Source organism: Marmota monax, unplaced genomic scaffold (assembly GCF_021218885.2).
Source record: "Marmota monax isolate L192 unplaced genomic scaffold, Marmota_monax_Labrador192_F-V1.1 WCK01_AAM20220418_F8-fsc00010, whole genome shotgun sequence".
In the NCBI taxonomy this organism is placed as follows: domain Eukaryota; kingdom Metazoa; phylum Chordata; class Mammalia; order Rodentia; family Sciuridae; genus Marmota; species Marmota monax.
In genome coordinates this window covers 19,492,913-19,518,979 of record NW_026692321.1, presented here as the reverse complement: position 1 = coordinate 19,518,979, position 26,067 = coordinate 19,492,913, and the positions used below count along the sequence as shown (strand labels likewise).

Below are 26,067 nucleotides of genomic sequence, written 5' to 3'. Positions count from 1 at the left end.
TCTCTGTCCCTGACAGCGGTAGAGCTGGCTCGATTGGCCTTCCCAGTGGAGGTGGTGAGACTAGAGGAGGCATGGGGGGACCACTTGGTGCAACAGAAGCAGCTTGATGCAGCCATTAATCATTACATTGAAGCCAGGTATGGTAGCATGGAAGTATAATAGAGATTTGGGCCTGAAGTGAGAAGCACTGGGGCAGGGGAGGATACCACAGTCTAGAAGAAAAGATCTCAAAATGTAATTGGAGACTGGGGATGTAGCTCAGTGGTAGAAGACTTGCCTAACATGTGCAAAAGTTTGATCTCTAGCACTGCAGGGGGGAAAAAAAGATTGGCATGTGCTTAAAGGGGCACTTTAGCTGGGTATATTGGCACTCACCTGAATCCCAGTGACTTGGGAGGCTGAGGCAGGAGAATTAGAAGTTCAAGGCCAACTTTGGCAACTTATGAGACCCTATCTCAAAATAAAAACAAAAAAAGGGCTGGTAGTGTATCTCAGTGGTAAAGTACCACTAGGTTCAGTGCTTAGTACTACAAATAAATGAGGGGGCTCTTTACTTTCATTCATCTTCCTCTTTCCTCATACATATTTATGTCTTTCCCTACTATGCCAGGTGCTCCATTAAGGCAATTGAAGCTGCCCTGGGTGCCCGCCAGTGGAAGAAGGCAATTTATATATTAGATCTACAGGACCGAAACACTGCGTCCAAATACTATCCTTGCGTGGCCCAGCATTATGCATCTCTGCAGGAGTATGAAGTAAGGGAGAGTCCTTTCTGTAGCTTGAGGTAATGCAATATAGGGGAACAAGAGGAGCACCCAGAACAGGAAGTAGAGTCCAGTTTGCCAAATCCTTCTTTCTGGGACCCAAATAGCACTACCATGATAAGTAGGAAGAAAAATGGTTCACTTCCCCAGTTTCATCCCAGCATACACAGACCTTCCTTCCAGATGTACAGGGTGATCTCTAACCCTTCCTGTGCCAGCATGAGTATTCTTTATGAATAACTCAGCATAGCTACAAAGAATTGCCTTGCATTGCAGAATTGTGAGGCCCTTTAAAATTCCACTGCATTGTTCTCATACTGCTTTGAGCTGGTCTTTTTTCTAAATAGTAGGTGGTACAATTCATCTATACTTATTCTTTCTTCTCTATTATTATAAGATAGTATCCAAGTCTTTCTATCAACCCATCTGGAGTTAGTTTCTTCTTTGTAAAAGCTGCTTTAACTCTGTTGTTCTGACCTTTTGCATCTGTCTCTCCAACTGCAGATTGCTGAGGAGCTCTATACAAAGGGAGACCGGACCAAAGATGCCATAGACATGTACACCCAGGCTGGCCGCTGGGAGCAAGCCCACAAGGTAGAAAATGGGTGAAATCCATGATGAGAGAAGGCTTCTTAGTGATTTTGTTGCCTCATTCCTTGGTCCCTGATTTCCTTCACTAGGTCTCTTTCACTTGATCTCCCTCCTTCACTAGATTCCTGGAAAGTTGAGAAAGAGTTCCAAAATATAGTCTGGATAATTTTATTCCCTAATAAAGGGGAAAGAAGAGATGAGGAGAAGCTCCTGACCCTGAGTATAATTCATAAGAGAGCAGGTGGATTTGGGATCTGAGCTTTGGTCACTTGTAACTTTGTTTTTTTGCCTGTACTCTAGAGCTCAGTGGGGGCAGTTGGAACATAAAATTTGGAGCACATGCTCCCCAGTACAAAGCCTCACAAACTCTCCTGAAAAGATCTCAAAATGTATTTTAGCAGAATATAGTTTGCTTCTGCTTCTTATGAACTTGGAATTCCCTGAATTGACTAGAATGAATGGTAACCAAACTCCTGTGACTGTGGGTAGAGTTCAGAGTTCCTGAGCAGACAGGTTCCCCCGAAGACCTGCTTCCCTTGGGAATTGGCTCCTGAGGCTACCCAGGATCTATATGTCTGCACAGCTAGCAATGAAGTGCATGAGACCAGAAGATGTGTCTGTGCTATACATCACACAAGCCCAGGAAATGGAGAAGCAGGGCAAGTACCGTGAGGCCGAGAGGTGAGGCATCAGAGCCAGAAAAAGGGATGATGGGATCTGAGGATACTTGCCCTCTGCCCAAAAGCAGTGGCAGCAGGCATCTATATAGGAGGCCACTGGTGTATCTCCTGTCCCCAGGCTGTATGTGACAGTGGAAGAGCCTGATCTTGCCATCACCATGTTCAAAAAACACAAGTTGTATGATGACATGATCCGCCTGGTAGGGAAGCACCACCCAGATCTACTCAGTGACACACACCTCCATCTGGGCAAGGTGAGCCCTTCTCTTGGTCCTGCCCAGCTCTTCTCCAGCCAGGCTTCCTTGCCTCCTCTCTATCCTGATCTATCTTCCTGCAGGAGCTGGAGGCCGAAGGCCGACTGCAGGAAGCTGAGTACCACTACCTTGAGGCCCAGGAATGGAAGGCAACAGTGAACATGTACCGCTCCAGTGGGCTTTGGGAAGAGGCCTACCGGGTAAGGAGTACATGCCACACCAGCGTACCACCATTCCTCTTTTCCACTTTCAAGTGACTAATTCTAAACTGGTCATAGCATCTTTGAAATTATAATGAAGACCAGAACCTCTTTTGCCAGAAACATATTAACATCTGTATACACAAAATTTCACTTACAATTTTAAAGGTTTGTGGACTTCCTAAAGCCCAACCTTGGTCCCTAAGCACTTCAACTCAAGTTAAAAGACCTTTTTTTTTTTTTTTTGGTGGTTTAGAATATATACCTTATCCTCATTAGAGCTGAGGTCAGGAGGTCAGAGATGAGAAGGGAGCATACTCCGCAGTGGGGGATTGTCCAGTGACATTGTTTTGCAGGTGGCCAAGGCTCATGGTGGAGCTAATGCCCACAAACATGTGGCCTACCTTTGGGCAAAGAGCCTGGGAGGAGAGGCTGCAGTTAGACTGCTTAACAAGCTGGGACTCCTGGAGGCTGCTATTGACCATGCTGCTGACAATTGGTAAGGCCTGAAGTTTATCCTCCATTGGCCCCATCCCAATCAGAGCCCCTACATAGAGAAAGAAAATAGATGTTTAACTGAGAAATATTTCCAAAAGCTGAGGCAAGAATGAAGAAATGTGGTAAGGAGAGATCCTTGGAAGGATACAATAAAACAATAAGAATAAATTAGTAACTCTGCTCCCATTTTCTGGGGACTCAGTGTTTCATCTTTGGCTGTTATAAGAAGGGTTGAAAGGGAGCAGTTTGAAAGCTGGGACTGCACTGAGCAGTAACTTAGTTCTGGATAATGGAAGTGTGAGTCTGTTAAATGCAAAATGAAATATTCTTTTTTTTTTTTTTTTTTTTAGTACTGGGGAGTGAATCCACGGGCACTTAATCACTGAGCCACATCCCCAGCCCTTTTTTATATTTTATTTAGAGACAGGGTCTCACTGAGTTACTACGTGCTAAGGCTGGCTGTGAACTTGCTAACGTACTAAGGCTGGCTTTGAACTCATGATCCTCCTGCCTCAGCCTCCCGAGTTGCAGGGATTATAGATAGGCATGTGCCACTGTGCCCAGAAAAATGAGCTTATTTCTTTCCTTTTAATATTTTTTAGTTGTCAATGGACCTTTATTTTGTTTATTTATATGCAGTGCTAAGAATCAAACCCAGTGCCTCACACATGCTAGGCAAACACTCTACCACTAAGCCACAACCCCAGTCCCAAAATGAGCTTTTCTTAAGCAAAAGTTATAAAGGCCAGGAACAGAATCAGATCACTGAGGGTAGTCTTGCTTGTCTTTGGAGAAGCCATTTTTTTTTTTTTTTTTTTTTTTGCTAATGTGACGGGGCTCAGGAGAGGGTGTGGAGCAGCAGGAGCCCTCCTTGCCTCTGCCTTTCCTATTTGTCTGCCCACCCTCCTACTGATTTCAGGGAAAGCATAGACTTGTCCAGGTACCTCTGGATCCATGGTGACAGTGATGTAATCATCATAGGGCTGCCAGTCTGTCTTCTTTTATATCTCTCCATGATTCTCTTATCACTTCATATCTGTTATTTAAAAGGCTATCCCTTTTTCTCCTGTCAATTCTTGGTCTTTTTCTGTTTTCTCTTGCTTTTTATAAGTATTAAGTAAGCAAACCCTGTCTGTACCTTCTTTTTCAGCTCCTTTGAGTTTGCTTTTGAGCTTTCCCGGCTAGCACTCAAGCATAAAACCCCCGAGATTCATCTCAGATATGCTATGTACCTGGAGGATGAGGTATGGATGTTATTATTTTTTATACTGGGGATTGAACCCAGGGGTACTTAATCACTGAGCCACATCCTCAGCCTTTTTAAAACATTTTATTTAGAGACAAGGTCTTGCTGAGTTGCTTAGGGCCTTGCTGAGTTGCTGAGGCTGGCTTTGAACTCAGGGTCCTCCTGCCTCAGCCTCCCAAGCCACTGGGATTACAGGCATGCACCACCACACCTGGCATGGATATGATTTTGCCACTCTATTCTGCCCCTAGCCACTGATGCCAGATGTTCAAACTCCTATCTCCTGGCTACCTATAATGCCAGCCATCCTTTCATCACATGTGGCTACCCTTTCTTTTTCCATAGGGTAAGTTTGAAGAGGCTGAAGCGGAATTCATCAGAGCTGGTAAACCCAAGGAGGCAGTCCTCATGTAAGTTACCCCATAAATTCCTTATCCTGTTCTCCCAGTCATAGCCCCAGGATCTTTCAGGTCATCTTCACTTTCATTCAGACCAATAAACAGTACCAAAAAATCTGACTCCCCCTCAGTGACATTGCTGTTTCTATTCTGCTATTAAGGCCTCAGTCTTATACTCAGTATCTCTTTTGTCTCCCCATGGGGCAGGTTTGTCCACAACCAGGATTGGGAAGCAGCTCAGCGTGTGGCCGAGGCCCATGACCCAGACAGTGTTGCGGAGGTGCTTGTAGGACAGGCCCGCGGAGCCTTGGAAGAGAAGGACTTTCAGAAAGCAGAAGGGCTGCTGCTTCGGGCCCAGAGACCAGGCCTTGCCCTCAATTATTATAAGGTGGGATACTGGATTTGGGGCTACGAAGGGAGGGTGAAAGAGTATGAGAGACCATAGAGAACCATGCTGGCCCTGGTACTAAAAGATTGGAGAAGTGGGAAGACAAACAATAACAAGAGAGGGCCAGGAAATCAGTGGGTCCTTGTGTGACAGTAGGATGCTTCCATACCTCCCTCTGCCCTCCTGATACCTGAAATTCTGAATAGGAAGCTGGACTATGGAGTGATGCTCTTCGGATCTGCAAGGACTATGTACCTGGTCAGTTGGAGGCCTTGCAGGAAGAATATGAAAGGGAAGCTACAAAGAAGGGGACCAGGTATGAAGCCAGAGGTCCCTGCAACATTGGCAGTGCTGGATGATAGAGGTCATGAGGTGCACAGGATAGACCGTGCCCTCTCATCTCCACAGGGGCGTGGAGGGACTTGTGGAACAAGCTCGACAATGGGAGCAGGCTGGAGAGTATAGCCGTGCAGTCGACTGCTACCTCAAAGTGCGGGACTCTGGGAGCAGCAGCCTGATGGAGAAGTGCTGGATGAAGGTGAGGGCGCCAGACCTTCCTGCTCTCCTTTCCCTGGGTCCTTTTGTGCTCAGTTCACCTTCTCAGACATTCTTGATCCTCCTGTGTCTGTTTTTAGTCAGATAACGGATATCTGTTGAGGGCCTGCTGTATGCTAGAGCCAGAACCTATAAAGATGATAAAGAGGGGGTGTGAGACAGAGCTCTGAAAGCCAGAAATTAGAAGTTAGAGGAAGACATGGCTCAATTAATTAATATTGTACCTGAGAAGAGACTAAAGGATATGAATTAAAGTAGAGTTCAGGGAAGGTGAGATCTCTGTGGGCCAGAACTGGAAAATCAAGTCCAGACTCATGGCCAGAGAGAGGCCATGACAAAAACATGGGTTCCGCCTCTTCTCCCCAAGAGCTCCTGAAAAGAACCCTCCAGCAGATTAAGCCAGTCCAGTACATTTCCCTAATTCTAAGACAAATAATATTAGAGAAATAACCAATAGGGTGTGTGTATGTGACAGAGAGATAAGATATGGGCTCACACAATTTTATGGAAGTAGGCAAGTCTGCAGGGTAGACTTCCAATGTAGGCACATTGGAAGCCCAGGAAAGCAGATGGTGTTGTTCCTGTTTGAAGGTGTCTGGACTCCAGATGCAGAAAGTGTCAGTGTGTAAATTCCAGTCTGAAAACAGTAAAAAGCCAATTTCCCAGTTCAAAGATGTCCAGACAGGAGGAATTCTCTTACATGGGGAAGAACCAAGATTTTTGTTCTGTTCAGGTCTTCACTTCATTGTGGTCTTCCACATTAGGAAGAGCAGTCAGCTTTACAATGTAAATGTTAACCTCATCCCAAAACATCCTCATAGACAGTAGATGAATTGGACATAACTTTCTTATGTTCATATATGAATACATGACCAGTTAACCCCACATCACATACAACGATAGGAATGGGAAACTATACTCCATGTATGTATAATATGTCAAATTACACTCTACAAAATACACTCTACTATCTATAAAAGAACAAATTCAGCAAAAAAAAAAAAAAAAAAAAAATCCTCATAGAAATACCCAAAATAATGTTTGACCAGATATGGACACTGCGTATACCAAGGTAACACATAAAATAACCATCACACATATAATCACAATCAGGATGCATGTTTAGTTTAAAGAATGTACCTCAGATACAGTGCAGTATAGTACTAGGAGTCATGGACAGTTGAGATTGTCCCTCTAAATTCAATGTTGGTGTGATGATGCCCCTGCAAGATGTCTCTTAGGTTTCTGAGGTCTCATCATTGAATAGCCCCTAGAAATTTGAACAAAGGAAGTAGAAAGATGGCTGAAGATGAGTTATGAGAGTCTAGCCAATTTTAATCTGCAAGTATTTATAAATATCTGTTGTGTTTTACTCTGGAGCACTGTTTATGGGGTTTTTGCATGACTTGCCCTTCTTCAGATTAGTCAGAGGATGGTGGGGGAGGGAAATACTGTTTAAACTTTGAAGGGTTTGTGAGGCCAAAAAAGGCAAGAATAGGTGAGGGAAAGAGCAGGGGGTAGACTGTAGCTAAACTGCATCTTGTGGAAATTAAAATCTGGGAAAGATATCAATCTCACACTGAAAAGAGAGTGACCTTCTAGGATGCTTGAATTTATAGAATGACTGAGTTTTAAGTGTTGAAAGGAATCATCAAAATCATCTAGACCAGGGGCTGGGGATGTGGCTCAAGTGGTAGCGCACTCACCTGGCATGCATGCGGCCCGGGTTCGATCCTCAGCACCACATACAAACAAAGATGTTGTGTCCGCCGAAAACTAAAAAATAAACACTAAAAAATTTCTCTCTCTCTCTCTCTCACTCTTTCTTAAAAAAAAAAAAAAAAAAAAATCATCTAGACCAGCACTGTCTGCTAGAAATGTGTAAGTCACAAATGTATGCCACATATATAATTTAAATTTTCTAGAAGCCATGTTAAAAAATAATAATTATAATATATTTTATTTAACCAAATTTATCTAAAATATTGCCACTTCAACATATACTCATCAAGCTTAACATTGTTAAGAGATTTAATTCTTTTTTTTTTGTACTATCTTCAAAATCTAGTGCATGTAAGTAAAGAAACTGAGGCTTGTAAAAGCCCAACACAAATAATTGCCGAATGCCTGGACTATTCATTTCAGAAGTTATTTCCCTATATACCATAATACCAAGATTCTATTTGTGACAAAGAACTTGAGAAACCACTTTATCACAGGTACCAGCACCAAATGCAGTGACCTCAGACAGCAAAGGAAGTGTCTGGAAGAGTTACAGTAGGCAGAACAGAACAGAACAGAACAGATTAGTACACTGATGGCCAACCAAAAAGTCATGAACCAGGCTTTGCCCAGGAAGGTAGAAGGTGAAGGAGAACACAAGAGAGAAAGTTGGCATCTGGAGGGGAAAATGTATGAAAGGGGTGAGACCAAGGAGCCCTAGTAGTGTTTGTTTCTCCTACTCATTTCCATCTTCTTTTCAACCACTCAGGCAGCAGAACTCTCCATCAAGTTTTTGCCTCCCCAGCGCAGTCTGGAAGTAATTCGGGCAGTAGGACCCCAGCTGATTGGAATTGGAAAGCACAGTGCAGTAAGTAGAGTGCTAGGACTGAAAAGAAACAGGTCCACAGAGATCAGTGGAATGGTGACATCACACCCAGGTGTGTGAGGTGGGCCTCCTGGCAGGTGCAGCAATGTTCTGGGGCAATGAGGGAGAGTTCACCAAGAAGAAACTAGGGAGTCCAGGGGAAAGATGGTCTCCACTTTGATGTCCCACTGTTTAGGCTGCAGAGCTCTATCTGAACCTAGACCTTGTCAAGGAAGCAATCGATGCTTTCATTGAGGGTGAAGAGTGGAACAAGGCTAAGCGTGTGGCCAAGGAGTTAGATCCCCGGTAAGCTCATGACCCCTTCTCATTGGGAAATTGTTTTACTTTTTTTTTTTTTGTAAATACAGGGAAAACATTCTTTGGGGGAGGGTTTCATCCCAAGATAATGAAGCTTGAGATCTCTATCCATTTCCCATCTTCACAGGTATGAAGACTATGTGGACCAGCATTATAAGGAATTCCTCAAGAACCAGGGCAAAGTGGACTCGGTGAGACTTGAAGAGTTAGTGAGAGACAAGATGCAGAAACAGGGCTGGAGGGTTAGCTCAGTGGTAGAGCACTTGCCTAGCATGTGAGGCCTGAGTTCAATCCCCAGTGTTGCAAAATCAACAAAAAGATTAGAAGCAGAATGTGGGTGAGAAGTTTTCTTTTCTCCCTCTGGTCATCTCTTCTGAACTATCTTTTGCATTACTCTCTAGCTGGTGGGTGTGGACGTGATTGCTGCTTTGGACCTGTATGTGGAGCAGGGCCAGTGGGACAAATGCATTGACACAGCTACCAAGCAGGTGCTCCTCTCTCCTCCCCATTCCAGCTCCTCTCTACATATTCCCTTGATTTTCTGCCAGCTCCAGAGCTGCCTCTCTCACCTCTACCAGAATCTAATCTCCAGAGATCCTAATCAGAACCAGAGAGTACAGTCTGATGCTGCCTCATATTCTGATATTGGAGTCAGAGTTGCATATGCCCATTGCCTCCTAAACAAGTCCATGGCTTTAAGTTACCACCTCCTCCCTGCCTGTCTTACCAATCCCTACCCTCACCTGTGCTTTTCCTCCATCCCTTGACAGAACTACAAGATTTTGCACAAATACGTGGCTTTGTATGCAACTCACCTGATCCGGGAGGGTGGCTCTGCCCAGGCACTGGCTCTCTATGTGCAACATGGAGCTCCTGCTAATCCACAGGTACCAGCCTTCTCCTTGAGGCAAATGTTTCCACCAGGGGATTCTTTCTTCCTCTAGAATTACCCATCCCTTCAGGGACTAGTCTTCTCAAAGGATTCTGCCCTTTGAGAACATCATGGCCAGAGTCCCCATCCAACCTCTCCTGATGTGTAACCTCTCAAGAAGACTTACCCTTTGAAGAAACATCCAATGAGCTATTTGTGCTCTTTGTACCCAAGGACCTGTCTTTCAGAGGAGTCCTGCACACTCCTCCAAGGCTTACTTATTGACTTTCCTCAGAGAATAAACACTGCCCTCCTATCAGAGAAACACAGCTCTGTAGAATATTAGTCCATTAATATTATGACTGCATTTTCATTCATGTATTTTCCCAAACTCAAGAGTTCCAGCTTATAAGTAGTTACTTTCTCTCTCTTAACATAATCAGCACTTTTCTCTATCAATGTCCCCTTGCTTCTACACACACAGCTGGGCACAGTGGCACACCTACAATCTTATCAACTTGGAAGGCTGAGGCAAGAGGATCAGAAGTTTGAGGCAAGCCAGCCTCAGCAATTTAGTGAGATTTTGTTTCAAAATAAAAAGCAAAGAAGGCAGGGGATATAACTCGGTGGTAGAGCACCTCTGGCTGGGCTTGATCCCTAGTACCCCCCCCCAAAGAAAAACCCCACACATAAACACTCTCCTCCATTTGGCTCCACTTCCACTGACTTTCTCTCTTGCTTGAGCCCCACACTCTGATCCCCCTTCTCCCTCAACCTCTAGAACTTCAACATCTACAAAAGAATCTTCACGGACATGGTCAGCTCTCCTGGGACCAACAGTGCTGAGGCCTATCATAGCTGGGCCGATCTTCGGGATGTCCTTTTTAACCTGGTGAGGAAGTTGGGTCCACAATGGAGTAAAAGGGCTTCTCTTGGGCTGGGGATGTGATGGGTAGAGCACTTGCCTAACATGTGCAAGGCTCTGGGTTCAATCCCTACCTAATACTGCCAAAAAAGAAAAACTCCTCCACCTGTCCCCATCCCAGTCTCTTCTTTCATGCACATAAACCATAAACTGTTACTCTCAAGATGTATTTTACCCCCCTCTGTCCAGGTAGCCATCAGTGACTTCTCTGTCACACTGGCCCTTCTCTGACCCCTGAGCCAGCCTCGCTCTCTCCCTTCCCTAGTGTGAAAACCTGGTGAAATCCAGTGAGGCCAACTCTCCAGCTCATGAGGAGTTTGAAACAATGCTGCTGATTGCTCATTACTACGCCACTCGCTCTGCAGCCCAGAGCATCAAACAGCTGGTGAGATGCAGTGCGGGGAGATGAGGTGCAGGCATCTTCAAACCTATGAAGCTGAATGAATCCAAGTTCTGGATTCCTGAGCTTAGATTCTTGGACTTCCCCTCTTCTATATAAATCAGTCTTCAACCTTTGCTGAAGTGGGTATTCTTCCCATATTGTCTTGACCTTCTTAGGGCTTGAGACCCATACAGCTTCAGATTATTTTTTTGTTAGATCTCCAGCATCCGACCCATGCTAGGCAAGCACCCTACCACTGACCCACATCCCCAGTACAGTTTTAGTATGTTTAAACCTTCAAATTCTATGATTTCTTTATTCAACCCATATAATGCACACATTATTTTATTTATTTACTTATTCATTTATTTATTTATAGTCCTAAAGATTAAACCAGGGGCATTCTACCTCTGAGCTACATCCCCACCATGTATACACACGTTTGACTTATTTTTGATAATTTGCTGTGTATTTATTTCATATAGTTGGATGACAGAATTCTAGAAACGGAAGGAAGCTTAGAAATAATCTAGGCCCAGTTCTGTTGTGCCAGTGAAAGAAACTAAGAGCCAAACAGCTTGAGATACAGATCAGTTTAACACTGATTATTGGTTTTATAGTTTTGTGGCTATTAGTTACAGGATCATTCATCTGGTAGCTCAGCCACTAGTGCCAAGATCCTAAAGCTTTGCTTTCAATCTCTAGGAAACTGTGGCTGCCAGGCTTTCTGTTTCACTCTTGCGTCACACCCAGCTACTACCTGCAGATAAGGCCTTCTATGAAGCAGGCATTGCTGCCCAGGTGAGCTGGAACAAGGAAGGGTGGGGCTGAAGCTAGAACAGAGTCGGAAGATAGAGAATATCCCTTGAGCTAAACTGAGTGTGGGGTAGATACAGGTCTCTTATATCTGCTTGCAGTGTGTCCCTGTATCCAGTGGCATCCAAGCTCAGCTTGCTCTTTCCCATTTGCTTTTTTTTTTTTTTTGCCATAGGCAGTTGGCTGGGAGAACATGGCCTTCATCTTCCTCAACCGCTTTTTGGATCTTACCGATGTAAGGAATCATGTGCAGAGGTTGGGAGGCTTTGCCTGTCACAAGCTGTACTTATGTCATGGTGTCCACTGTGCCATAGGCGATCGAAGAAGGGACTCTGGATGCCCTTGACCACTCTGATTTTCAGGATACAGACATTCCATTTGAGGTGCCACTACCAGCCAAGCAGCACATACCGGTAAGGGTGCAAGGTTGGAAAATGGGAAGGTGTCAACAAAGGAGTGCATTAAGAAGGCAGGACAGGGGCAGGAGTTGTGGCTCAGTGGTAGAGTGCTTGCCTAGTATGTGTGAGGCACTGGGTTCAATTCTCAGCACCACATATAAATAAATTATAAAATAAAGGTCATGGACAACCAAAAAATATTAAAAAAAAAAAAAAAAAAAGCTACAGGGATGCACACACCTGTAATCCCAGCAACACACCTGTAATCCCAGCAACTTGGAAAACTGAGGCAGGAAGATCTCAAGTCTGAGACCATCCTGGGGAACTTAGCAAGAACCTGTTTCAAAATAAAAATAAAAACGGGCTAGGGTATAGAAGAAAGGAGGACAGCTTTGGGTTGCCATCTTTAGAAGGACCTCAGCTCTCATTATTGTCCCTCAATTCAAGGAGGATCATTTATGGCTGAAAAGCTGGTGTACAGGATGAGGGTATAGGAAATCCCATCCCCCGAGCCATTTGCCCTACCCTCTGTGAAGCTCTTGCTCCCTCTGTCCCCACCAGGAAGCCCAGAGAGAAGAGGTTCGAGACTGGGTACTCACAGTCTCAATGGACCAGCGGCTGGAGCAGGTTCTGCCTCGGGATGAGCGTGGTGCCTATGAGGCTTCCCTAGTGGCAGCAAGCACTGGAGTTCGGGCACTTCCCTGCCTTATCACAGGTATAGAACCCCACAGCACCCCCTTATCCTATGGAGGGGAAAGTAGAAGGATCAAGAAACTTTATTTTGTCAGGCGCAGTGGCACACACCTATAACCCCAGCAGCTCTGGAGGCTAAGACAGGAGGATTGCGAGTTTAAAGCACCACATATAAATAAATTATAAACGGCGAGGCGTTTAGCAACTCAGCGAGACCCTGTCTCTAAATAAAATATAAAATGTGGCTGAGAATGTGGCTGAATGGTTGAGTGCCCCTGAGTTCAATCTCTGGAACCAAAAAAAAAAAAAAAAAAACATCATTTCACTTTAATTTAGTAAAGGGCACCTAAGACAAATGATAGCCATCTTTATCCCCAGGCTTCTCTTTATTTCCACCCTCTTCAATCTCTCTCAAACTCTAGTTCTTCTTTTTCTCTTCTCCCACAGGTTACCCCATTCTGAGGAACAAAATTGAATTTAAGCGTCCAGGGAAGGCTGCTAACAAGGACAACTGGAATAAGTTTCTTATGGCTATTAAGGTTAGAGAGGGAAACTTGAAAGCAGGCAGGGAGAACAGCATTGCTGGAGGGGCTGGGAAAGGCTGGGATTCTTTCAGAAGATAGGTGCAGACCCTGCATTTGCTCCCCAGGACACGGAGATGAAGCTAATGTCCAATGTACCAGCTCTAATGAGTTTCTGTGATGTTCTTTCCCTTTACTCACAGACCTCCCACAGCCCAGTATGCCAGGATGTGCTGAAATTCATCAGTCAGTGGTGTGGAGGGCTCCCCAGCACCAGCTTTTCCTTTCAGTGACTGGTAAAATTGAGGAAGGGTTTGGGCCTCTCCCTCATTAAAGTTCTGTAAGAAATTGATACCACTGTATTCTTTGATGAATCACCCCCAACACCAGCACAGTACCCTTTCCCCAAAAAAAGAATTATAACCAAGTAGAAAAAAGAGAAGTTCTTTATTACAATTATCGATACCATCCTGGTGTCAGGGCCCCAGTGGAAAACACTTGTGGACTGAGCCTTGGAACATCACCTGCCTGATAAAGGAAGAACCAATCCAGGTCAGAGAGAGGAGCAGCACAGTAAAGAACTAGCCCTGGTCCCAAGAACACTTCCATGTCCCCTCTCTAACCCAGACCCCCACTCTCAGGGCCCTTTACCTGTCCTAAACCCAGGTTTTCTGTGACTCCTGGAGTTCTTGATGTTGATCTAGTAGCTGCACATTTTCCTGCTGTTTACATTTAGGAGGTTCAAGCTCTGTCAGTTCCTCTAGCTGCAGGAGAGGGTGGAGTTTGTACCATGGCCCTGAATGATACATCAACTCCTTTGTAACACAGACTGGCTGTATTGAGTGAACCCTTCCGGTTTCTCTTCCTTACCTGCCCCTGAAACCCTTCCTTCCTGCAGGGCCCAATTCCACGCAGGGTGAGTGCTGCCACACAGCAGTAACCAGATAGAGCAGCCTCAGCTGCAGACATAAGCAGAGAAGGGATCCAGAGAGCCAAGGCTGTATCCTAAAAGCAGAAAGCAAGGATGAGGGCTAAAAGGAAATGTGACATAAGCTGCAAATGAGGAAATTAAAAGGGCAAGACCAAGGCTTTCTGAATGGCAAGAAAGCACTCACATAGATTCTTGTGGGGTCAAAGGGGCAGTCCGTGTGACCAGACCCCTGGTCCAGTGGGATGGAAGGATCCAGCAGTCCTGGATGGCAGTCAGCAATAAGTCTACGACCACCATTGGCCACAGTGAGTGACACAGCAAGGAGAAGACCCATGGAGCAGGCAGCAGACAAGAGCAAGTTCACTAGAGCCAGGGCCAGCAGGGCCCAGTGCTGGCAGAGCAGAAGATTAATAATGGTGAGCAGCCTAGGCCTAGCAAAGTCTGCCAATAACTAGACAGTTTTCTATTTGAGGCTCCTTCTTCACATTGAAAAAGCTGAGACAGTTCCTCCGCCCTACCCCTCTCAAGCTCCAGAAGTCCCCTCTCACCAGTGGTGAACGAACAAGGTTCTTGGATGCCAAGAGAGCCACAAGTCCCACGGAAACACTCTGCGGAAGATACCAAGCCTTTGGCCCACAGGCGCTCTGCATGTCGCTCCCTACCCGCCCCCAACCCTGTCCCGACCCCCCCCCCCAGGCTCTCACCAGCAGCCCTGAACCCACAGAGATGACATTGGCGGTGGTGTACTCCGGTGTGACAGCGCCACGGGGGTTGGCCACGTGCCTCAGGACAGTGCCGTGCAGCACGGCCCCCAGCAGCAGGTTCACGTGGCCCACCAGGATCAGCGCTAGGCCCACGCGCATCAGCCGCCGGGGCCCGCGGGCTGCATCTGTAAAGCAGGGGGAGGGCAGACCTGAACCCGGAGGGGCAGGTGGCACGTAGGGCCAGCTGTCGCCTGTAGGACAGGCTGAGGGGTCTCAGGGACCGAGGGGAGGGGCGGAAGTTACCAAACACGCAGAGGCGGTAGCACTTCATCCCGTGGGTTGCGTAGCCGCCCGGCGGCTCTACCTGGGTCTGGCCCCGCCCCGCCAACCGTGAGTTCAGCCCCGCCCCCCCACCTGACGCCCAGCCTCCACAGCCCCAAGGCAGCTCTACCTGGGCCCCGCCCCTCCACCTGAGGCCCGCCCAATGGGCGGCTGCACAATCTGCTGCACTGTCCCTAGGAGGCGCAAACACACGACAGTTTTAGCAAAAAGTAGACTTTATTTCAGCAGCAACTGAGGCGAATCGAATGGCCCCCCAGGGCCACCACTGCAGCACCACCTTTCTCTCCCGCCCATCCGCCCCAGCGGGATTGTAGAACTCGGCTCCCCCAGTGCCCATGGGCCTCCCGTCCACACAGGCTGGGCGGAGCCGCCGGGTCAGCTACTAGCCCCCAGCTAGAAGGCGGCTGCTGAGAAGGCCCAGGCCCATGTCTGTGCAAAACAAGTAAACAAAGTGCAGAGGGGAGGAAGAAAGGGGGAGGGGAGCACGATGCTCAGAACCAGGGAGCCCTTAAAGCCCTCCTGAATGATAAAGGACTGAGGGGGCTTCACAGGGTAATACTGACTGGGGGGAGGGGCAGGAGGGCTGCAGCATGTCCAGGGACAGCCACAGCTCAGATAAGGGCCTGGCCCGAGTGAGCTCTAAGAGGAGACGGTGACAGCGGCTGAGTTGATGGTGTTGTTCCTGGCAAAATTGAACTTGTTCAGGGTCTCCTCCAGCAGAGAAGTCAGTCGGCTCTGGTCAGCCTGGGAAGAGGAGCTCAGTGAGGTGGGCTGAGATAAGAGAAGGCAGGGAGGCAGCCAGGGTAGAGGAAGGTAGGCAGGAACCTCACCTCACTAATGAAGCCCAGCTGCACCAGCTCAGCTGCCAACTCTGGGATGTTCTCATCTGACAAAGAAACAGGAGGGCTGAGTATAGTAGGAAGGGACACAGAGCTCTTCAAATTTTAGGGGCTAAGACAGTTATTCTGTGGGAGCAATATTTTACTGATTTGTCATCTTCCCACCCCTGAATATGTCCCTTAAAGATAAAGCTCACAGGCCCTCCATCCTCCAAGCAAAAGGAGAGACTCACTTGGCATCAGATCACAGCTCAGGTGCCGGTTCAGTTTGTCCTCCAGCTTCAGCAGAAGTGTTAACTAGAGAACAAGACCAATAAATAAATAAATAAGGCTCCTCTTCCTCCACCCTCTGCCCACCCAGTCCTGTGCAGTCCTGGCCTTGAGCCTTACATGGTGTTTGACTCCCTCTTCCACTGATTCAATGTTGCACTGCATCAGCACCACCTAGGACACAACAAGACAGGAAAATTACTGGAATAGAAAGCAGTCACACCTGGAAGCCTTCATAGGCCACACGACACGATGACCAGAGGACAGAAACACACACTTTTTCTCTAATGGGTAAGGCTTATTTGAGCTGCCCCTTCCCCAGTGACCATGGACACATTCACACCTACATAGCCCCCACCTTGCGGGTTTCCACCTCAGCTGGCTCAGGTGTTGGAGTCTTAACAGAGGGGGGAACTACAGGTGATGTCACCTCCTCCTGCTGTGGCTGTTGGGGCCTAGGCAGCCCAAAGGCTGTCAGAGGGTAGATCCCATTCCTGGAAGGAGGTAAAGACAGGTTACATGGGGCTCTGGAGTGCCTTAGGACACCTGCCCCTGCGTCCTTAAGGAAGCCTGCCTCACTCTTCCCTTACCTGACATCTTCAAGGAATTTGTCTAATTCCAGAGCTGGTGATTGGGAATACCTAAAGAAGAAAAGAAAGATAATGGAAGTAAGGGAACAAGCAAAACAGCAGACTCAACCTTTCCCTGAGAACGAGCATTTTACAGATCCTCAGAGTGGTAGTGACCCATTTGTCCCTTTTAGACCCTCTCAGTTGGTTACTCACAAAGTTTGAACTGCTTCTCTTCCTGGACCTGCAGGGATTTCAGCCAGTACAGCACTGGTATCCATGTTTTTGGTGATCTCCTCCAAAGCGTTCTCTGGGATCATGTCTGGAGGGCATGATGGAGTAGAATGTTATGAATAGTGGAATGGAAGCACAGGGCCAAAGAATCTCTTTGGAAATAGAAGAAAGAGAGCATGCCAGTGAGAGTTGGAAGAAAATTCCTAGTAGGGTTCAAGGGGACTCACGTTGGTGACCCACAATGCAATGGGCAGCAAGGAGTTTGAGTGAGGGCACTTCAAATAGTGCTGGGTGGAAGAGAAGTTCTCTGGCTGTTGGTCTGCGTGCAGGCTCAGACTGCAGGCACTTCTGAATGAACTCCTAAAAAAAAGAGTTAAGAACTGGAGCAGGCATCTGGCAAACACCCCACCGAGTTCATCTTTAAAGCTCTCATTACAAGGCTTTGCACACACTAGGTGTTCAGCACTTGTGGAGAAAACACTGACAAATGTACTTGAAAGGGGTTTGAAAATATAAGATAGTATATCAAAAGATATCATTCACTGTCTTTCTGGTCTTAATTATTTTTTATTCTCAAACCACAATCTTTTAAATATTTTTCAACTTTTCCCTTCCCAAATTTTACCTATTGTGGTAATATTCACTTTATTTCCCAGGCCTAGTATCACAATTTTTTGTCTACTACAATCACTGAAATCCACTGGATTTCCCATGCTTTCTTTAACCATGCTAATCCTTTTTTACCTCCTGGAGGTCCCATGACATAACCTTTCTTACTTTCAGTCTTAAAGGCCAATAAGATCTGATACCTAATTTTTCACTTGAATATTCTACCACAATGTGAACTAGAAACTTATTTCACACTGCACTCAAGACTTCTAGCTTTTCTTCTTTCCTTTCCTGTTCCCCGTTATATTTATCTCTAATGAGTTACAAACTAGTCTTGTTTGGACTTTCTTGTCCAGCTTCTACTTATTATAGTCAGTCTATCTACCGATTCGTATTCCTTAGGTCCTTTCAATAGGTCATTATTTCCAGGAACCTTCTAACTAAAACTATATAAATATGAAATCCCCAAATGACTGATTTGATTAATTTAAAGTGATTATTTTGCTTTCAAATGTCAAGAGAATTTAGCAACTGTGTACAGTAACCATCAAATTAGTTTACCTCCATTTAGACACACTTCAATTAACATAAAATTTTTAACCCCAATATTACCATCTTAAGCTCTAACCTGTTGTATGTATACAAGAACAAGGTAGACACCTCTTAGGGAAATTTTACATTTTTGTCTTTTTCTGCTTTATGTTTTCCTGCTCAAAGAGTCTAAGTGAAGAAAAAATATGAAGACACCTGAAAGTCAGTTAAGAAGGCAGCAATCCTGAAGAGCCTTACCCTCTGTAATGAGTCTTCTAGAAGCTGGATGGCACTGCTGATGGCTTCTTGTGGCACATATGAAGACTCTCCATTGCCCTGAATCTCCAGCACTGCCATCTGCAGTGAGGAGGAATCCAAAGGAAAAGGAGAGACCTAAGAACCTCAGTGCTCCCACAGTCACTCCCTCAAGATCAGCATCTTCCTTGTCCTCTATTTTCCCTCTTCTGTCTTCTAATTTCACCCTTTCTTTTTGCCCCCCTCCCTCTTTAGTTCCTCACCTCCAGTGCACACATGCCAAAGGAATAGATGTCCACTGCTGTTGTAACATTAGTGACTTCTAGGAAAACAGAAAGGACTTAGTGAAACAGAGGATTGAGGACAAGGGGTGGCAGATAGGCCTTTTAAACATAATTGTATGCTAGTAAAGTAGACTATATAAGTTTTGGTTGTATTACCACTGTACCTCAGGTTATAAGGTGCAAAACACCAGGGCATGAGGACAGGACAGAGAAGCCAGGATGCCTCACCTCCATACTCCGGTGCAAAGAAGTGTAGATTCTTCTGCTCTTCCCGACAAGTCTTCACATGATTGTTGATAGTGTCAGGAGCCACTGGGAGTATGGAAGATACCCATAATCTGACCACCATCAACAAAGCATAGTCTCACTCCAGAGAGAGAGGCCCCCAAAAGCCAAATTTTTTTGAAGTCTCCTTTCTAACCCTTAGCAGACACAAACCTATCCCCTTTCTCATCCTGAACTACAGACCATACATGGACTCTACCTACCTCCCCCTTTTTCCTCACATCTGAGGACCCAAACTCAGGAACAACAAAGGATTCAGATAACATTAACAGACACTAGTTTGGGGCTAGTCAAGAAGTAACATATCTAAGGGAAATTTTTCACTTGTGACCTGTTCATCTTCCCATAGTCCCAAATTTATCTAATCTCTGATTACCATGAAAATATTCAGTTTTATTTCTTTCATCCACCTTTCAATTTAACATAAAACAACAGGCAGCCCTTCCTAATCTGAGAGGATTGGAGACCTTAGGAACTTGGATAAAAATGGTGAAGAAGCAATAAATATAACTGAGGAGGAGCTAGCCTCCTTCTTACCCACCTTTGCCAGAAACTCAAGAATCAGAATTAAATCAATACCCTTGAATCAGTTTTACTTTGAGTCCACCAAAACTTTTTAGACTCCTGTTCTACTCTCTTTCTCAACGCTACCTGCTACAGGGCTGCACGAGGAACCAGGGCCAGGCCTGATTTGGACTCACTCCAATCATAACAATGATTACAAGTCACAGAGAATCTGGGAGCACAGCATGATTTGGGGAACCAGCCTGATGATGAGGGGGAATATGAATCTAGGAGTAAGTGTCCAGCCAGGCAGAATCCACAGGAAACAAGCAGGTTATGGAGGGGCAAGCAGGTAGAAGGCTGACAGGGCAGAAGCTAAGCAGGCAAAATTAGGCAGGGGAGATAGGGGACCAGGCCTTGCTCCCACGACTGCATGCACTGGGCAGCCGCACAGGGAGCAAAGGGAGCACAAACAGAGCCCCAAGTGGGGCAGAGGGAGCTCTCACCATTAGCAAAAATCCTATGAAAGACTGTTGGGAACAGAGCAGCCCGTAAGCGGGAGGGAGGAAAACAGAGAAAAGTTGTGAGCGATGGAGCAGCCAAGCCCCAGACAAATGGATACATAAACACAACACACGGAAATGTACACTGCACACAGATACACAGCAAATGAAAGCACTCACAGCAGGCACAGCCCGGAACCTCCTCTGGTTGGGTCTGGGCCCAGGGGCTCAAATCAGATCTCACATCTACTTCTTGCCTTTTCCCAACCTCCTATCAATATTTCTGTATTAACCCCAATCTTCCTCCAAAAAAAGTACAAAATTATATACTCTATCCCATCTCCACTAATTAGCTGCTCTCTATGTAGTATCTCTAGCAAGATCCTATCTATTATCACCAGCCCACATCTCAGAATTTTGCTGTTCTCTCCCATTCTTTTCATCTTACCCCCTAGTTCCCAAATTCCCGAGGCTCCCCTGCCCAGAACCTCTCCCTCCCCTCACCAGAGCCAATCTTGATGAGTCCGTTGTGCTGGATGAAGATGGTGTCACAGGTCAGGTTCCCATGGATGATGGGGGGGTCACAGGAATGCAGGTAGCTGTGGGGGCACTGGGCTGTTAGAGGGGCCACTGGGAAATTAAGGGCAAGGGGAACCCAAGGGTTAAGAGAAGCAAGGGCCAGGTTTCCTGCTGACCACCATAAAGATAATCCCCAAACTCTGAATCTTGATTATGCCTGATGATTTAAATAGATGTATAAGCATTAAGAGAAAGAGGCAGGAGATAGTGTTGCAGTTAGGACAATAAGAGAAACCCTTTACAAAACTTGTAGGGGGCCTAATCTTGACAGTGTATCAGTCAAAGTGGGGAAAGGCAGAATAGAACATCAGAGTAGTACCCTACAATCTGGAGGAACTACATTAGGAAATATGGGAAAGAAACTAAGCAAATATTACTTACCTTAGAGCAGAAAGGATTTGTGTGCACCAGCGTTTCCAAGCCTGGAAGAGAATTTGGTTGAAAGGTCAGCAATAACCCCCTCTCTTAACCCTCCCACCAGTCTTTCCATCTTTCCATAACCTCCATAATCAGATTTATAATTAATACAATCTTTTAAAACCCCAACCAGCCTAAAACTTGGCCCTCCCTTCATACTTTTTCATTCATGGTCTTGTGGTTCTTTTTGGTCTTCTTCAGAAATTGCTTAAGACTCCCAGATGACATGTATTCAGTGATAAAAATGACCTGGGGAAGAAAAGCACTCATTATAAGGCTTTACAGTAGAAATGATCTCTTACCTGAAAATATTTACACAGATATATATTAAATTTGTAATTTTTTTTCCAACTTTCTCTCCTTTTGTTCTTAGCATTGTTTCTTTAGTTAGATTGAATAGCACCATGAAAACTACTCAGCAATAAAACCTATGGGATGAAGGAAGCAAAAAATCACTCTTTTTGCTCCATCTATATCCAGATAACCGGCATGGGTGGCAGCTGAAGCCCTACTCTCACCACCACAGCAGCTGATTCCAGTTGTTTCAAAACTACTCAGTTTCAATCACTGAGCATAAAAAGAACAATAAATGTAGCTAGAATCTTGCAGTTAAACTCAGGAAATACCAGGAAAAAATTCTTACCCTGGCCTTGTTCTCTTTAATGTCAGCCCAATACTTGTGAAATTTAACAATGTTGAGATGTTCCAACTGAATCAGATTATCAAATACGGCACGGACCTTTTCCTGGAACAAGGGAGACAATGGGATAATGGAGCTCACAAATCACTGTAATAATTCTGAAAAGCCAGTTCCCATTCCTCCCCAGAAATGGTCTAACCCCCAACATGCTCTCCTCATAGCCAGCTGCCTGACATCTATTCCTCTTTAGCACCATTCAGTGGCATCCTTTCACCATCACCTACCTCCTGCAGCTTGTAGTTCTTGCGCTCAGAGAACTGTACCTCATTCCACACAACCTCCACACCCTCCTCTGTATCCATGGCCAGGTATGCACTGTCGATTCCTGGCACATTCCGCTGATTTACCTGAGAAGCAATTCAAATAGAATTCAAGTTACTCCATGACTTCTCTATTTTAATACTCCATATGATCCTCCCCTAATCCCCAAACTGTTAAAGTTTGATCTGCCCCTTTGAGATTGCTCCACCAGTCCTTTTTTTTTTTTTTTTTAATTTTAATATTTATTTATTCTTTTTTAGTTTTCGGCAGACACAACATCTTTGTTTGTATGTGGTGCTGAGGATCGAACCCGGGCCGCATGCATGCCAGGCGAGCACGCTACCGCTTGAGCCACATCCCCTGCCCCCAGTCCTTATTCTCTTAGAATTTACAATCCCAAGAGTAACATTATCATCGTACCTCTTCTCTCCTCTTCTGCCAGCGCCCACAGGGTGACTCTTCCAAGATCTCAGATTCATCTTCACTTTCTTCTTCTTCCTCTGGGGATGCAGCTGAGGTTGTGGAAGTCACAGGAGGCGAAACTGATGTCAGGCCAGGAGCTGAAGATGAGGATTCTACTTTTGGGTCCGAGCCACTGCTGAGTACTGTCTGGGACTCCCCCTCCGACATGCTGGAACAAACACTCAGGCCTGCATTGGTTGGTTGAGGACAAAGGGAGAAGGCAGAGAAGGTCAAGACAGATCTACAAGGTGGTCATGGTGGTGCAAGCCTGTAATCCCAGTGACTTGGGAACTGAAGCAGGAAGACCACGAATTGAAACTCAGCCTCAGCAACCTAGCAAGGCCCTAAGCAACTCAATGAGACCCTCAGCAACTCAGCGAGACGCTGTCTCTAAAAAAAAAAAAAAAAAGGGCTGGGGATGTGTCTTGTTGGTTAAGTGCTCCTGGGTTCAATCCTTGGTACCAAAGAAAAAAAAGATGGATCTACATTTAATAACCTTAATAATCTCATCTGCAGGTTCAAAGAAATATAAAACAAGTAATTCCCCTTGTCTCCTTTAAATCCAAAATCAGAATTACTCCTATCTAAACACTGAAAAATTAACTACTCTAACTCCAGTCTACAGAAAGGAAGCTATCTTAGTTGAAGATGACTCACTCAGGAGTGACAAACACAAGACTTATGGCAGCATAACCCCACTTAGTAAGGTCCAAAAGAACAGCAGAATCAGATGTTCCATTCCTTCTCAGCAAATATTCATCCAACAGGCTTCCCTTTGAATTCCCATATATCCCTATTTGCCCTGTGCTCAAGAACCAGGATACATAGGTGATATTCAGACAGATGATTCCAGACTCCAAAATGTTCTACTGAACCATCCTTAAGGCTAAACCTGTACCACCCCCAGCCAACATATCCAGCTGAAACCCTTAGCTGATTTAGCCAGCTGAATTAACCTTGGCATCCACTATCCAAACCCTCCTATACACAGAACAAGCCTGCTGGCTCATGGTGAGACTACCTTTAGGTCAGGTGATTTAATCCCTGATGACCTCACCAGGGCAGTGGTGACTGAATCCCTGATGACCTGACCTTTCCTATGATGTGAGAGTATGGCAAATGGGTATTGGTTAGCAACATTTTTAAAAATTTGCTTATTCAACAAATGTTTAGTAAGCACTTAGTGTGGATCACACACTGGGCAGGTGCTTTAGATACAACAGTGAACAAAATAAATGAGATGTCTACAGTTATGAAGCCACAAATTCAAGGCAGATCTAAGACTTTAAACTTCTAGTTTTCATTTCATTCACATTGCTCAAAGGTTCTGAAGTGTCCATTCTCTGGGCACTGGATCTAACATAGGTATTTCTTTTGGGAACAAAAAACTCAAGACAGGGCTGGAGTTGTGGCTCATGTGAGGCACTGGGTTCAATCCTCAGCACCACCAATAAAATAAAATAAAATAAAATAAAATGTATTGTGTCCATCTACAACTAAAAGTAATAAATAAAAATTTAAAAAGCTCAAGACCTAACTTTTATAGGAAAAAGTGTTATACAATATAACATTTCTTCAGGGGTATAGTACTTGAAGGAAAAAGATAGTCATTTACCCATGCAAAAAGTCACAGGACAATCACTGAATATTATTCTTCACCTCTAAGAACAAAGGCTGTTGAATCTGTGGGCTTAAGGGATTGCTGTCCTGTATGAAAGTAATATCCTGGAAAGTACATCTGCACCTCAAAGTCATTTCAGAATGCCAGAAGCCTCCAGTCAACATCAATCTTTTAGGGCTGGGATTGTGGCTAGGTGGTAGAGTGCTCACCTAGCATGCATGAGACACTGAGTTCGACCCTCAGCATAATATAAATATAAATATAAAATAAAGATATAATGATTCTCACTTCTGTCCATCTCTCCCCAAGGTACAAGGAAGTTTAACACAAGTCAGGAGACTTTTATAAGATGAAATTCTAGCGAATACCAAGGAGCAAAAAAGCACTACAGAAAAAAACAATCTGACAAGATATTCTTATATTAATTTCTAGGTCCTTGCCTATCCTAGAGAGATTCAACTCAGTCAGCCTAGAAAGCTACTATAGTATCTGTTGTTTTAGTAATCAACTAGAAAAGTTGGGCTAGAGATCGTTTTTCTTCTTCCCCAGAAAATAAGAAAACAGTAAGAACATCTGTATCAGTTACTTCCTAAAGCAGCTGAATGTGTCTATCTTTTAGTAAAATTACTAGATTACAATAGGAGATACTAATGGAATTTTAATACAGAAAGGCTGTATACAGCCAATGGGATCTGAAGAAACTTCTGGACCCAGGGCACAGACAACTAATCCACTTGGGTTTCACCAGAGGAGGAACCAAACCGTCATCAAAGAAATAGATGCCCCAGGAATGTGCTTGTCTCCTTCCTCCCAGTCTTGCCCCTGTAAGGAACACGAGGGCAAAACCCCAAGATCCTTCAGTGCCCCTCCTATTGATAAAGAAACCTTTGCAACACTGGGGTTCTGCTCAGGGGTATCTAGAAGCTCAGTAAGATCACAGGCGGGGGCTGGGGGTGTGGCTCAAACGGTAGCGCACTCGCCTGGCATGCGTGCGGCCCGGGTTCGATCCTCAGCACCACATACAAACAAAGATGTTGTGTCCGCCGAGAATTAAAATAAATAAATAAATATTTAAAAAAAAAAAAAAGATCACAGGCGGATCGCAAGGCTCTCCTGGTCGCCTTCAGCCACCCTGAGGCACACGGTTCGTTCACTTCGCTCAGCGTCGGCAGTCCTGCAAAGTTGTTCCCGGGGCCTTTCATTACTAGACTGCAAGCTCTCGGTACGTCAACTTCTCCAACGCCCTCAGCCACAGACCCCTCAGTCCTCACCCTGAGCAGACTGCAGAAAACCTCTGAGGCCCGCAGAACCGTACGGTCGGAAATAAAGCAAGCTCGAGGTGGAAGATGGCCCTCAGAATTTCACACTCCAACAGGTCGCCCCGCCAGGGTCAGGAAGCGCGCGGCGGCCAGGGAGGGAGTCCTGCCTGGAGGGCCAGGGAGCGCGCAGCGGCCGCCTCATCAAAGGCCGGCCCGGCAGCGCCGTCAGGCCGCAGGCCACGCCCCCGCGCCGTCGGCGCACCGCCCGGCGAGCAGGCCAGGCCGGGACTCGGCGCTTCCTTCCGCAGGCCGCGGGGCCGCGACTGCCGCCCCCGCCCCCGCCCCCGCCGCCGGCCCCGCCTCTCGCAGCCGGAGTTCCAAGCGAACGCTGGGATCTCCTGACCCGCGCCCGCAGAATTCTGGGCCGCCGCCTCCGCCGCCGGCGCCACACCAGGGAGGCCGGGCGGGCAGACGAGCGGGCGGGCAGCGACAGTGGGACCGAGGCGGCCCCTCGCTCAGGAGGGCCGGGCCCAGCCGGGCCTGGCTGCCGAGTGAGCAAGGCCGCCTGCAGCACGGCGGTCCTGGGGCTCGGGGTCGACCCCTCTGTCCTCTCGCGAGCCCCTCCCTCCCGGGCCTCATTCCCCGGGCGCTCACCTCCCGACTCCGCGCCCGCAGTCTGCGCTTCAGCTCCAGCTCGGGTTCCGCGGCCCAGGATCACAGCGACTCCCTCACAGCTGCGCTCCGCAGCTCAACCGAACTGCGGGCCCCGCCCTCGCGGCGTCCGGACCAACAGATGGGCGGTGCCGCACCGCCGCCAGGTTTC

At 46.2% G+C, this 26,067-nt stretch overlaps 3 protein-coding genes across 4 annotated transcripts in view; 1 reads left to right on the top strand and 2 right to left on the bottom strand.

Annotated features, from left to right (window-relative positions):
* Ift172 (intraflagellar transport 172) overlaps positions 1-13,437 on the top strand; it is a 36,714-nt gene extending 23,277 nt beyond the window's left edge. For both annotated transcript variants that reach the window (XM_046441504.2, XM_046441505.2), the window contains 25 exons: positions 17-137; positions 611-755; positions 1,269-1,358; positions 1,939-2,036; positions 2,154-2,289; positions 2,373-2,489; positions 2,846-2,988; positions 4,138-4,231; positions 4,579-4,643; positions 4,839-5,019; positions 5,226-5,335; positions 5,428-5,557; positions 8,066-8,164; positions 8,358-8,467; positions 8,607-8,670; positions 8,881-8,967; positions 9,250-9,366; positions 10,132-10,242; positions 10,541-10,660; positions 11,363-11,458; positions 11,649-11,708; positions 11,788-11,886; positions 12,433-12,586; positions 13,012-13,103; positions 13,289-13,437. In XM_046441504.2, the coding sequence (XP_046297460.1) occupies positions 17-137; positions 611-755; positions 1,269-1,358; positions 1,939-2,036; positions 2,154-2,289; positions 2,373-2,489; positions 2,846-2,988; positions 4,138-4,231; positions 4,579-4,643; positions 4,839-5,019; positions 5,226-5,335; positions 5,428-5,557; positions 8,066-8,164; positions 8,358-8,467; positions 8,607-8,670; positions 8,881-8,967; positions 9,250-9,366; positions 10,132-10,242; positions 10,541-10,660; positions 11,363-11,458; positions 11,649-11,708; positions 11,788-11,886; positions 12,433-12,586; positions 13,012-13,103; positions 13,289-13,378 (2,729 nt within the window). In that variant the 3' untranslated portion in view covers positions 13,379-13,437. The remainder of the gene's footprint in view (positions 1-16; positions 138-610; positions 756-1,268; positions 1,359-1,938; positions 2,037-2,153; positions 2,290-2,372; positions 2,490-2,845; positions 2,989-4,137; positions 4,232-4,578; positions 4,644-4,838; positions 5,020-5,225; positions 5,336-5,427; positions 5,558-8,065; positions 8,165-8,357; positions 8,468-8,606; positions 8,671-8,880; positions 8,968-9,249; positions 9,367-10,131; positions 10,243-10,540; positions 10,661-11,362; positions 11,459-11,648; positions 11,709-11,787; positions 11,887-12,432; positions 12,587-13,011; positions 13,104-13,288) is intronic.
* Positions 13,438-13,513: 76 nt separating this feature from the next.
* Positions 13,514-15,089, bottom strand: Krtcap3 (keratinocyte associated protein 3). The gene is made up of 7 exons (XM_058578434.1): positions 15,024-15,089; positions 14,721-14,905; positions 14,565-14,624; positions 14,201-14,407; positions 13,956-14,090; positions 13,737-13,849; positions 13,514-13,613 (listed from the first exon to the last, which is right to left on the bottom strand). Exons 1-6 carry the CDS (start codon positions 15,049-15,051, stop codon positions 13,742-13,744), a joined length of 723 nt encoding a protein of 240 aa, XP_058434417.1. The 5' UTR covers positions 15,052-15,089; the 3' UTR covers positions 13,514-13,613; positions 13,737-13,741.
* A 170-nt stretch (positions 15,090-15,259) lies between these two features.
* On the bottom strand, positions 15,260-26,026 carry Nrbp1 (nuclear receptor binding protein 1). The gene is made up of 18 exons (XM_046441506.2): positions 25,899-26,026; positions 22,323-22,552; positions 21,866-21,988; positions 21,585-21,686; positions 21,101-21,190; positions 20,906-20,946; positions 20,450-20,544; positions 18,882-18,965; positions 18,633-18,691; positions 18,373-18,471; positions 17,202-17,334; positions 16,957-17,062; positions 16,762-16,812; positions 16,530-16,665; positions 16,292-16,345; positions 16,135-16,198; positions 15,893-15,948; positions 15,260-15,806 (listed from the first exon to the last, which is right to left on the bottom strand). Exons 2-18 carry the CDS (start codon positions 22,530-22,532, stop codon positions 15,702-15,704), a joined length of 1,608 nt encoding a protein of 535 aa, XP_046297462.1. The 5' UTR covers positions 22,533-22,552; positions 25,899-26,026; the 3' UTR covers positions 15,260-15,701.
* Positions 26,027-26,067: the final 41 nt, after the last annotated feature.